The sequence below is a fragment of the Chionomys nivalis genome, chromosome 20 (assembly GCF_950005125.1).
Source record: "Chionomys nivalis chromosome 20, mChiNiv1.1, whole genome shotgun sequence".
Taxonomy (NCBI): domain Eukaryota; kingdom Metazoa; phylum Chordata; class Mammalia; order Rodentia; family Cricetidae; genus Chionomys; species Chionomys nivalis.
Window position 1 is genome coordinate 49,818,941 of NC_080105.1, and position 12,998 is coordinate 49,831,938.

Sequence of the window (12,998 nt, forward strand, 5' to 3'; positions counted from 1 at the left end):
AGGAAGAAAAACCAATAACAAAACCTGGCTTCTCGTTCCCTCCGGAAACCGCGGGCCGGCAGGAAGTGACGAAGGAGAGGTCGTCCGGTCCGCTGGGTCTCGGCCCGCGCTCCCCGCCCGACTCCCGGAACAGCCGGAGCGGAGCGGAGCCGAGCAGAGCCGAGCGGAGCCGAGCGGCGCGGCGGCCTCCGCACCTCCGGAGCCCGCTGAGCGCTCGCCCGCCCGCCAGCGCGCGCGACCGCGTCACCGCCCCGCCCCGGCCAGCCGGCCCCGCCCCGCCCCGTCCGGTCCCGATCGCGGGGCTGCGGGTCCAGACGGGACGACTGGAACGTTGGACGGCCTGTCGGGAGAGGACCGTCCCGTATGTCACTGGGAGCGGATTGCATAGGGGACGCGGCTGGAGGAGGCCAGGTTTGGGCGTCGGATCTCTGTGCCGCCTCTGTCCCTTCCTTCCTGAGCCCGTGTGGCCTTGGGGTGACAGATCTACCACTGTCACCTGTTACAGAGTTGCAGTGTCTCCAAGCAGGCTGGTTGCATACAATATCATTCGGGTGTGAACTGCCCAGTCCTCAGATCTCAGATGTCCTCCTTCCTCTGGGAAAGGGTGAATGAAGGCCTGTGAGCGTGTCTCCTGCTTCAGGACTTCAAACCCCATAGTGTCTCAGAGAACCAGGAGAAAGAGTCTTCCCTTCACAAGGCTTGGATTTTGATGTTAGAAATGGTGTTTAAGCTGCGTTTCTGTGGGAAAATAACAAATGTTCCAGACGAGAGACCAAAATAACATTCTAGGCATGATGGCAAGTAATACCCACTTCTAGAACGGTGCAGACAAATTTAAAAACTTAAGATAATGTCTCATGATTACCAGAAAAGGGTTTTTCACCTAAAAGTAGGTCAGCCTTAGACTAAATCCTCGTGGATGCGTTTTTGACGGCGCTATCTCTGAATGCTCATGCTCACTTGCGACTTCATTCACTCATTCATCTTCCTACTGTAACGATAATGCAAGCGTTACTTCCCAGGACAACCGAGGGAAGAAGTCAGTTTTCTCGAAAGAGCTCTGACTGTCACCCCCAGCAATTATCTTACTGGATCATTAAGTTGATAGAAATGAACCCCTGGACGTGTTATTTAGACCGAGGATGAAGGGTGCGTTTGCGCACACTTGGTTAGACTACACCTAGTGTGTGGGCGGCTGGTCAAAGTACCATGTCTGCCCCGCGACTCTCCATTTCCCCTTGTCTTCCGGAGCATGCTCTTGATCGTGTCAGGGACAGCAGGAGAGGTCTACCTTCCGTGCTAGTCTTTCATAGCTGCGGGTCTAAGGCCATTCATCCCTCCCAGGACCCATGGAGGAGCAGTGTTATTGCAGAGTACTGATGTTTTATATTAAGTGTCCTGTATCTCAGCTTTACACTTTGCCCCTCCAGATCAGCAGTCGTCAGAAAAGTTTTTTCTAGATACAATTATAGAGTGGCCTAGTAGGAAGAAGCCATGCTTTGGATAGGAGTGCGTCATTCACTTGGTGGCACATGGACAACGTTCTGTCAGAAGTTGTAGCAAGAAGTTAATCTGGTTCAGATCCAATGGGCATTGGGAAGCACTTTGTTAATTTTTCAGATAAATAAATGGCACTCACTCCATATCCAGTAGGCATTGCCGCCTTAACCCGTTTCTTCCCTAATTTATCCGCTCCCGATTCTGAATGCTCTACTGTTGCTGCATGGCTGTCTGAGCTCCCTCTAGCACCTCCAGCAAGACACTTAAAACTTCCTTTCTTCCAAACGGCATCATGGTTATTGCTGTGTCAGCATCGTGGCGTTTACAATGGTCAAAATGACACACAGTAAGGACAGTTGTAGTGTTTGGTCCTCCAGAAGTCTCTGCATCTAAAACAGACTTGATTATTTACTATAAATCAAAAAAATCAGAGAACCCCCTGGATTTGAATTTTAAAAACTAAGAGTTCCTGACTCTGTCACCTACTCCTCCTGTTCCTTCCACTCAACCAAAAGCCCATAGCATTAATCATTAGTATTTAGTAAGAGCTACCCTCCCATTTAGATTTTAATGTTTTAAGTCTTTTATAAAGAAGTTCTCTTTATTGTTCCTTGACCAAAATATTTTCACAAGACGTGTGTTTGTATCCATCAGATCCCAATACATGAACTTCCTGTTGTCTCCGATGTCGTGAGTTGAAACCGGAGGTCTGTTTGTGTTGTCCACTCTACTCCAGATGAACACGATAGGTCTCCAGACATCTGGCAAAAACTTCAGATTGAACGCACGCCACCTGGCTTAGAGCAACTCTTTCCTGGAACTTCATCCTGTATTTTATATGGACAAGTGGGAAGAAAGAAAATACAGGCTAATTAACCTGCCAAGGGAAACAGCCTTAATGGCATTTGCATAGTTCACAGAATAGACTGCAAGATATTCTTGTAGAAGAATTTCTGCATCACTTTTATTGTTGAAGCAGAAACAAAAGACACAAAAGTTTTGTAAATAATGTCTCAGACATTTCAGGCATTTCTTTCCTTGGACTAAAACATGCTTTGTTAGATACTGCAATAGGCTTGTTACCTGCCATTTGCTCGTTTTTGTAGACTCTCTAAAACACTTCTGAATTGCTTTCATATTTTATGTCATTTAACCGAGACTCCTTTTCTGTTCAACACAAGGGAAGAACCTTGTCCTTAAGGATAAATTTAGTTTTCACACACAGAGAAGAAACTCTTATTCTTTTACTTGCTGCCTGATACATTTGTGATTATCAGTCCAGCTTTCTGTGGGAATGTCCAAAGAATGCATGATTACAAATAAGGAGCAACGTAACTTTTTGTTTCATAGTTCTTTTAGCCTAGTTTGACAAATGGGCACAGCTTGACTCAGCTCCAAGTGTGCAGGCATGTTGGGAGGCACATGAATCGCAGTTAATGCGGTCATGTATTTTCTGGCTTGTTGTCATAGAGAGACTTGTCTGCTAAGACTCCTACCCATTGTCTGGGTGTGTGTTTCGAAGGGTTCTGTGTTTTCATCTGAATGACAGCTACAATTTGAAAACCGCAGTACCATTTTACATTCAATTCTTTTAGCAGTATTTTTTATCCTATATTTTAACATTTATGTAAGAGTTGAAATATTTCAAAATTAAAAATGGGGAAAATATGTGTTTTGTATCTTTATGACCAATATCTGGGCTCAATATCCCTTTTCCTATAAGAAGCAAACTAAAAATACATTTTAGGTTTCATAAATAGTGAGGAAGCTGAAGCACATTTAGGCTCATAATGTGCCTACTTAGGGACTGAGGGTAGTTCAGGGGAGAGAGCATGCTTTGTATATCTGTGACCTGGGTTTGATCCCAAGCACCCCCAAAACAAATGCAAAGAATGAATGTCATGTGCCTCTTTCAAAGTGTAAAATCATTCTTGACTGGGCCGTGCAACAACGGTTGGTGGCCATGTCTCAGTCACCTTCCTTTCCCTTACAGATCCCATGGCTGGAAGTTATGGCGTGATGGGCGATGATTCTATTGACTACACGGTCCATGAAGCGTGGAACGAAGCCACCAATGTATACTTGATAGTGATCCTTGTTAGCTTTGGCCTCTTCATGTACGCCAAGAGGTAAATAAGGGCAGAGAAGATACCCAGCATTTACGAGATTTAAAGGGTTATGATGTGATTTGTTGTTGTTGGTTTGTTAAATGCATAAAAATATTTCTTCAGAGCCGGGCGGTGGTGGCGCACGCCTTTAATCCCAGCACTTGGGAGGCAGAGGCAGGCGGATTTTTGTGAGTTCGAAGCCAGCCTTGTCTACAGAGCGAGTGCCAAGAGAGGCTCCAGAGCTGCACAGAGAAACCCTATCTTGAAAAAAACAAACAAATATATGTTTCTTCAGAAATTGTGTTCCTGGACTGAAAGGTGTTGTCTACACAGGCACTGGCAACTGAGACTTGATCTGGAAATCATTTCCATATCAGTTCTGTGTAACAGGACCCGCTGCTCTAAAGCTTGGTTGCTATCACTTCTAAAGTAGCCTGACTTCATCACCATCATTAATACGTTGTCCCCTGCATTGAACATACTTTAAAGTATTTTCGGTTCAAACGTCTGGAATGCAAACACACCACCTATGTAGTCAGCGAACTCTGTCCACCTTCTCCTTGTTGACCTGTTGACCTCCTCCTTGACTCTTAGGCGTGGCACTGTACTAGTTGCTTCCTATTGCTGTGATAAAGACCATGGCCAAAAGTGACTTGCAGAACAAAGAGTTTGTCAGCGTACAGGCCACGGTCCTCCTTGAGAAAGTTGGTACAGGAACTCAAGATGGGAACCTAGAGGCAGAAACTGAAGCAGAGACCATGGAGGAACATTGCTTGTGGCTCCTTCACCATGCTTTGCCAGTTTGTTTTCTAATACAACCTGAGACCACCCACCCGCAGTGAACTCAGCCCTCACACAAGAGTCCTGAATCCAGAAAATATCTCACAGACTTTCCTACACACCAGTCTGCTAGAGGCAATCCCTCAACTGAGGTTCTGTCTTCACAGATGACTCCAGCTAGATAACATTGACAAGAAACCAGCACACCACATCTCTGTTCTAATAATAATGTCAGTTCCTGGAGAACAAGGAGCTTGTCTTTTTATCTTTGTGTTATTGATATGCCATGTGGTCCAAATTCCTAGTAGACATTTTTCTGCCTTCATTTTTGGTGTAGCTTAATTTAAATGTACTTTTTAACTCTTCTTAGTTTCCTGCCCCCAAATCCAGCAGAACAGTGAGAATTAATGATGATGGTGGTGGTGGTGGTGATGGTGGTGATGGTGATAGTGACGATGGTGGTGGTGGTGATGGTGATGATCCTGATGTTGGTAGTGGTGGTGATGATGATTGTGGTGACGGTGGTGGTGGTGGTGGTGGTGATGGTGGTGGTGGTGATAACGATGATGATGGCTAGTGTGTGTATTTTAAAGAGGAAAAGCAGTATTTTACTGGTAGGTATATATTTCAGGAATTCTACTGAGAATTTTAAAAGTTATTAAGTAGTTTATAATAACTAACAGTCCAGAAATGTTTTCTGTTTGGACTTGGGTACACTCCACCTACTCATACTTGCCCTTGCATGCCAAGCAGCCCCCTCTCAGTGGCTGCACTGCCAGGCATGGGTGCGAGAAGGTGCCACATGCCATCACAGATCCACTTGCAGGTGACAACTTTTCTCTAAAAGAGCTGCCGCCTCCTTCCCACTTTTCTTTTAGAAGCAGAGATGCGCTGCTCTCATTTCTAAGAAGATATCCCACTGGAACTCTGTCATTAAAGAGCATTTTTATCCATGACTTTCCCAAACTGAGGTCTGATGACATCCGGCATATTCCCCACTCCAACGATTTGTCTTTAGCTGGATATTGCAAAAGAGAGGGAAAATGACATGCTGTTTTTAATATGCTACTTTCCCTAGGAGTTAGGGGGAATCTCAGTGAAAGGGCCTCATTTTGATATATTGTTTAGCAATACAGTATTATGTATGTTATAATGTGTTGAGCATCTTTCTTCCTTGTGATACCATGTTCTACACAGAGAGCTTGTGTGTTAGTGAAGAATAGAGTACTTCACAAGAAAATTTGTTCCATGCTTTTAATGGATTGTGAGACAGTTATGTAAGTTTTGAAACAAATCTGCATTGGTTTTGTGTTTTAGGAATAAAAGGAAAATTATGAGAATATTTAGCGTGCCACCTTCAGAAGAAACCTTGTCAGAGCCCAATTTTTATGACACAATGAGCAAAATCCGCTTAAGACAACAGCTGGAGATGCATTCCATTTGTAAGTATGGCCTTTGCCGAGCCACATGATGACATGCTTTAGATAGATCTATTGAGCTCAGTTAGCAAAAGGTTATAAAACATGGTTGTTTGTGGAAACTTAAACCTTTTTCAGACACAACAAGGCAGGTTTATCCCGAAGTTATAGCTATTAAAGCTTTGGCCTTTCTGTTGCCTGAGGCCTTCTATAATCTTGAGAGGTGATCATATTCTTATAAGTTTTGCAGAAATCGAGATTATAATCACCATTTGATACCTCCATTTCTTCGTCTTCTAATTCCTCCTCTTCTGTACTTCTCATTTGGGATGACACTGGAATGATCAAACAGCAGAACACCAATAGTGTAGGAATGGCTGTCAGGACTTGAAGATCAAGGTACAAGACCAGAAGTTACATTTGAACAATATGACACAGCCTGTGGCACCGGTCACTGCAAGCATGGACACAGGAAAAAGAAACACATTTTAAAATGTACAGATCCAGAATCAGCTGTACATTGAAGCCCTTTATGCCATTATTTAAAATATTAAGGTATGGCTTCCACGGATGTTCCTACATCACATTAAGTAGGATAAGCAAGCTGGTACTTACATTAGAATGCCAAGTTCATCTCAGCTGTAGCTTGATGGAATTTAGAATCACACAGGAAACTAAGCTCTGAGTGGGTCTTGAGGAGGCTCTAAAGTAGGTTCATTGAGGTGGGAAGGTGTCCTCTAAATGTAGCATAGCATCACAGCACAGGCCGAAGTCAAGGACAGAGTCAAAAAGGAGAAAGCTAGCTGGGTAGGAGTGTCCATCTCTGTTTCAGACTGAGGATGCCGCGTGCTAAGCTGCTTGCCAGGAGTGCTGCCATGACTTCCCTGCTATGGTGGACTATATCTAAGACCATATGCCAAAATGAATCCTGCTTTTCTTAAGTTGCTTGTGTTAGGCATTTGCCATAGCATCAAGGAAGCAATCCACTGCTGTAGAGCAAACAAAGCCCTCCTTTTATCCTCTCTCTGTAAAGTAAGTATTGCATATGTGTCTACTGTAAGTACTCCATATGGCGAGGCAGCACAGAGGTGGGGACCAGCTTACTGAGCTCACATGCTTGTGGACTGCTGTCTGCAGTTTAATGCAGAAAGCCTGGACAGCTCCTTTTTGTTTTCCTTTGATGGGAAGTGTGCGGTTTGTATTCTGCTCTTTTTCATTTTAGTTTTTAAAAATTCTTTCTTTGAGAATTTTATTCATATATATATAATGAAATGTGATCATATGAGAAACAGTAATCTTACCTCATACTAAGAATGCTGGATCTCAAGAGAGACATTTATTTTTGGTATTATAGACACAAGGTATTAGGCTCAACAAAAGGACATAGAACAGTATCTACTTAATATTGGGGCTCGGGATTGCCCCTTGTTGACTTGTGGGCTCAGTTATGTACCAGGCCGCTGGATGTTTCAGCTCTAATGTGACCCTGGAGCTCTTAGATGAGCAGGCACCAGCTCTAGACGGGGAAGATGGGCCTTGTGCCTCTGCTTGTCTGGTGTTCACTGATGAGCTCTAAATGCACCTCATGCTGGAAATGGACCATAATGATTTACTTCCTAACTTCTTATTCCTTTTTATTTAAAGCTTATCAAGTCTTATATTTAAGTTTATTTAACTTTTTTAATCTAACAGTTTTGGCTCTATCATAGTACTGATGGTCTGGTCTAGTATATAAAAGCATTAGATTATGTGGTTGTGTTTGGGCATTTGTTAATTTTATTTTAATGGGCTTTTGCTAAAACTCTTTTAGAAAGAATAATGTATCTCTCTACTGTAGTTAATATTTGTGCTACAATTACAAAGGGAGTTAGGAATGGAGCCATCAACCCTTTCTATTTTTTTTTAATCCTTTCAGCCAGTGTGTAAGTGGATCATCAATTTTTGTTAATTCACCGGCAAGGGTCTCTGCTTCAGTTGCCGCCTCCAGGTCCCTGCCTTGACCTCCCTCTATGATGGACTATAAACTGTCAGCTGAAATAGACCCTTTCCCTCCCGAGTTGCTTTTGGTCATGGTGTTTATCCCAGAAATTGGAAAGAGCACACCAAGACGTGCACATCCCCACAGCCTGCTGCCACCCCAGGTCTTCATTGTGTTGTAAACAGGACAGGCTATCCTGGACTTTTAACCTGGATCTTCCTGGTCACCTTGTAAGGAGAGCATAGGAGTTGACTCTCAGCCTTGCTTCTCTTGAAAGTCCTCTTAGGTCTTATTTGAGGTGTTGGAGAAAGACTGAGATCTGGCAGAGTGGAACACCCAAAGGTGGGACAGGATGCATCTTCTACACACAGAGACCACGGGCTGCTCTTTCCAGATATAGCAATCCTGGAAGATGTCCATCTCCCAGATTGCGAGAAGCAGTCACCCTCACTTTATAATAAGAACGGTGGAGTCTCAGAGAGTAGCCAAAGCGAGACAGATCTATTTTCAGTTACGCAGAAACTAAAGCCAGCCTATACAGAAAGGAAAATATGGCTGATGCTCCTATTTGGCACAAAACAGTGGCTTTTATATCCGAGTTACAGTTCTTTGCTCCTTTTAATTCTCATTGGTTGAGTTCTTTAGAGCCTTAGCGTTACTTCCTCGCCAGATTCCCCAGCCGTCGGTTCCAGACCCAGCTGTATCTAATAACTATCTTGAGGCATTTTAATCCCCTCCTCCCTTTGTATATGGGCTCAGTGAAACAGCAGACTTCCTGTAACTTTTCACCCCAGACACACAGGTGCCAGCTGCCAGCTAGGAAAGGCAGATGTCAATGCCTCTGCTTATCTGGGTTCTCTGGTGAGACCTGAACAGACCTGTCTCTGAAAGTGGACCATAACTAATTTCTTACAGTGTGCTCCTCCCATTCCTCCTCATCTCCCCCAAATCTCCCGCAACAAAAACAAACCCCTTTAGCTCACTTACTACTGACCATATGTACATGGGTATAGGGCCATCCACTGGAGCATAGGCAACCTTTCAGTGACCACACCCTCAAAGAAAGATGATCCTCCCTCCCTCGGGCAGCTATTAACTGCCAATAACTCTTCAGTGAAGGGCGGCGCCTTGAGAGCTCCTCCCCACGTATGCGCAAATTTTAGTTGATTTGATCTTGTGCACTTCTTGGGCACATAATCCCTCCTTCTGTGAGCTCATGGGTCCCATAGCCATGTTATTTCCAGAAGACAGTGTTGTATAGCACTTCTCCCTGGCCTCCATCTATTACGGTCTTTCTATCTTCTCTTCTGCAATGTTCTCTGAGCCTTGGCAGTGACGGGAGATGTGTTATTCAGTAAAGATGTCCTATTTAGGGGCCAGGAGACAGCTCGGCTGCCCCTTCCAGGAGACCCAGGTTTGATTCCCAGCACCCTGAGGTTTCAGAGGATTCATTTCCCGTTTTTGCCTCAGGCACTGCACACACACACAGTGCACACATATACATGCCGATAGAATACCCACACATGTCCATCAATCTACTTTGGTTTTACCTAGAATTTGCTGCCAGTCCTCAATGCATCATGCCCAGTCGAGACTTTCTGGTGTATTGGCATCTACATGTGCTCCAAGCTAAACACACAAAACAAAATGTTTGAAACCAGGCTGTACATCTGAGAGAACATGTGACATTTGTCTTACTGGGCCTGAGTTACCTCATTTAGTATAGTTGTTTTCCAGTTCCATCCATTTCCCTGAAGATTTCGTGATTTTATTTTTCTTCACAATTGAGTAGCATTCCATTGTGTGCATGCATCACATTTTCCCTGTCTGTTGATGGACATGTGGGTTGATTGTGTTTCATAGCCATTGTGAGTAGAGTGGCAGGGAACATGGACGGGCACGTGTGTCTGTAGTAGGTTATAAATTCCTTTGGGTTCATGCCCAGGAGTACTAGAGCTGGGTCGTATGACAGTTCTATGTTTAGCTTCTTCTGTAGGCTTTTAAGTTAAATATAGTAAAAACGAAAAGGTGGAAATATCAACATGCCGAAAATAAGTTATTGTTGAGTATGCAGCCCTAAGTGGGACGTCTTTCTCAACCCCTCCCACAAGGCTCAGTGGTCATAAATGAAGGAAGGGGGTTGGAAAGATGGTAAGAGCTAGTAGTTAAGAAAGAGCTGCAAAACAGTGTTTCCCACGTGTGACAGGCTGTCGCACACACGAACTCACAGTGACCGTGGGCACCTGCACAAGATGAAGCCACTCAGTTCCAGGATGGATGGGTGAAGAGTGTATAAGAGAGGAGGTGCTGGCAATCATTGCTTGCTAAGGTAGAGAGCCAGTTATTTCAGGGAAATGATCCCAGAGTAGGAACCTGTGGCTCGATAGGCAGCCCCACTCCCCTGCACATACTGAAGGCATGAATTGGACTTTGTGGGTTAAAAAAAATAAACAAAGACTTAAGGTGGAAGGGAAACGTGCAGTGATGGGAGAGGAGAAGCTGAGTGGAGGAGCAAAGTTACGACCAGAATGCATTGTCTGCTGTGATGTGGGAGGTCCTTCATGACCAGAATGCATTGTCTGCTGTGATGTGGGAGGTCCTTCATGACCAGAATGCATTGTCTGCTGTGATGTGGGAGGTCCTTCTGTGTATGTGTTGCTTTTATTGGTTGATGAACAAAACTGCTTTGGCATAGCAGGGCAGAGTAAAGCCAGGTGGGAAATCCAGAGATATAGAGAGTAGGTGGAGTCAAAGAGACACCATGTAACTGCCAAAGGAGACAGCTGCCAGATCCTCACCAGTAAGCCACAGCCTCCTGCCAATACACAGATTAATAGAAATGGGTTAACTTAAGATATCAGAGTTAGTTAATAAGAATCCTGAGCTAATAGGCCAAGCAGTGTTGTAATTAATATAGTTTCTGTGTGATTATTTAAGTCTGAGCAGTCGGGACACAAGCAAGCAGTCTCCATCTACATACATTTGTATATATGTATGTATGTATGAAAGTCTCAAAATGTAAATTAAGATATATTTTTTAAAAGTAGCAATGAGAGTAAGAAAGAAGAAAAAATTTTAAAATTTAATAACTTACTCAATTTTTTCCTATATTTTAAAGTTCAGAATGATCCTGATATTTAAATAATTATAAATATCAGGTATATATAAATAGTGCCAAAATTAGAAGACCTTAGAATATAATAACTTACTCCATAGGAAAAACAGTTGTTTAATTCTAAACTAATTTCTTACCATTCATCATGATTTAATTACATGGTTTTATGACATTACATGGTTTTTATGGCAGGTTTAATGACATTAACTAGTATTTATTTTATTCTTTATCTTTCTTGTCATCGTTTTTTCATAGCAAGAAAGTATGAGTATCAACAGCCACAAAGCCAAGCTGACAGTGTGCAGCTCTCATTGGAGTGAAACTTCAGACTGAGCAACAGACGTGATCATGAGGCAGCCTGCACCAAGTTCCAAGTTCCCTCTCCTAATCCTGAGTGGTATTCAGAACACTTGTCAGATAAAGTCCCCACCCCGACCCCGCCTCGGCTCTTTCCCTGCTTCCTCTAGGGCTCACTGCCTAGGAACAAAACACTTAGAAGGAAGACGCTTGTGACTAGAGATGGGGACTCTCCCTTGAGGACCTGTGATGTCTTCAGGATACAGCGAAAAGTACAAACATGTCTTCGGAAGCAAGAATCCTGGAGTTAACATCACCTGGGTTAGAATGTTTTCCCAGAGTGAAATCCTAGCTACGGAGGTGATTTGCTCTTTGGTTGTGGTCTGTGTTGATGAGTTAACATCAGTAGCAGACTGATTTGTGTTACTGACTCTGGGCCCGTGATCTCGGCTTCCCCACCTGAGTGACACCCCTGAACTCGCGCTCTCTTCTCCGCTGTGAAGCACAGCCCATATGCTGGTTCTAGACGCTTTCCATACTGAATTTGCTTCCCTTTGGTTGTAGTCCCCAAACTTGTTCTTTTGTTTCTGATCCATGCTTCCCTTGCCCCCCGCGGGGCTCTGTGAGGCCCTGCTGTAACACAGAGACATGTCTGTCTTGCCGTTGGCAACTCCATCACTGTTGAATGTTACTGTCTAGGGCCCTCTGCTTCTTAAAGCTTTGTTGACCTCCAGTGGTCTTGCCTCATTCTGTTCTTTACAGTGGAATGGTAATCTTTTAACTTAACTTTTCACGTTTAATCATGTAAAAGCTGGCTGGAGGTAATGGTGGAAGCGAGGCAGAACTCAAACCGTCCCACTACCTTGATGAATGCAAGGGTCTCTAGAGAAACCAGAAGAGAGGCAGACAGCATGGAAGCAAGTGAACCACACAAGGGGACATGTCACAATCTGCTTGTGTTACTGAGTTATGGATGATCCCTGAGCTGAGTCTATAAGGCAGACTGCCTGGAGCCTGGTAGAGAGAAACAGCTAAAAGACAAAAAAAAATCTGAACAGCTTTAGCTGTGCCCCACTACAAACATTACAGTTTGATTCCTGCCAAATGGATTGCCTGATAGAACAATAATCGATTCTTGAGCGGGAATTAATAGAGTCAAGGGACTCCGCCCCATATTGCTCTTTATGTCCAGTATAAAACAAGAGGCAAGAATAGGAAGAACAGAGAATGAGACCCAGAGTCAAAGTGGTCCAGAATCAAATGAAAAAGCAATTAGCACAAAGGGATTTCAAAATGTCCCATATGTTAAATCTACAGACAAGGACCTGAGATAACTGTTGTTCCTTGCATCCTTAGCCCCTGCCGACTTCAGGGGTTCTCAACAAATTAGATTGGCCCCTTGCCTCAAACATCATGAAAGAAGTAATCGAGAATGGCAGGAAAGGAATATAAGAAATACGGTGGTGTTAGAAGGTAAGGGGAATTCAAGCCTCCCATCCAATCTTCAGGGGTGCTAGCATGAACTTCAGGTTTAGACAGAGGAAGATTTGTTATAGCACGTGCCTGCTCTATGTGAGTCAGGCAAGGGCCTGGAGATCGAGACACAGGTGCCAGGAATTCTCCAAGAATGTCCGTTATTGTGTTCCAGGGCAGCTTACACAGGGTCTCCTTGACTAATGGCCACACCCTAACACTCAGCTGCAAGCCCTCCAGAAACCACTCCCCTGCCATCAGGAACTCCTGAAGGTCTCATGCTCAGAGCAACTGCAAAACAAGTTGTTTACTCCAGCAGGCAGAGGTCT

General features: G+C 44.0%; 2 protein-coding genes across 4 annotated transcripts in view; one reads left to right on the forward strand and one right to left on the reverse strand.

Annotated features, from left to right (window-relative positions):
• Slc20a2 (solute carrier family 20 member 2) overlaps nucleotides 1–154 on the reverse strand; it is a 91,765-nt gene extending 91,611 nt beyond the window's left edge. The window contains exon 1 of one of the 2 annotated variants that reach the window (XM_057752122.1): nucleotides 25–154. The gene's annotated coding sequence lies outside the window, so the exon portion shown is untranslated. The remainder of the gene's footprint in view (nucleotides 1–24) is intronic. The other variant, XM_057752127.1, reaches the window with a different exon arrangement.
• Smim19 (small integral membrane protein 19) lies at nucleotides 42–12,077 on the forward strand. Of its 2 annotated transcripts, none has more exons than XM_057752132.1 (4): nucleotides 42–411; nucleotides 3,494–3,629; nucleotides 5,706–5,830; nucleotides 11,155–12,077. In XM_057752132.1, the coding sequence occupies exons 2-4, from the start codon at nucleotides 3,499–3,501 to the stop codon at nucleotides 11,217–11,219; spliced, it is 321 nt and encodes a 106-aa protein (XP_057608115.1). In that variant the 5' UTR covers nucleotides 42–411; nucleotides 3,494–3,498; the 3' UTR covers nucleotides 11,220–12,077. The 2 variants fall into 2 exon arrangements, with proteins under 2 accessions (XP_057608115.1, XP_057608114.1); XM_057752131.1 differs by having other exon boundaries at nucleotides 230–361.
• Nucleotides 12,078–12,998: the final 921 nt, after the last annotated feature.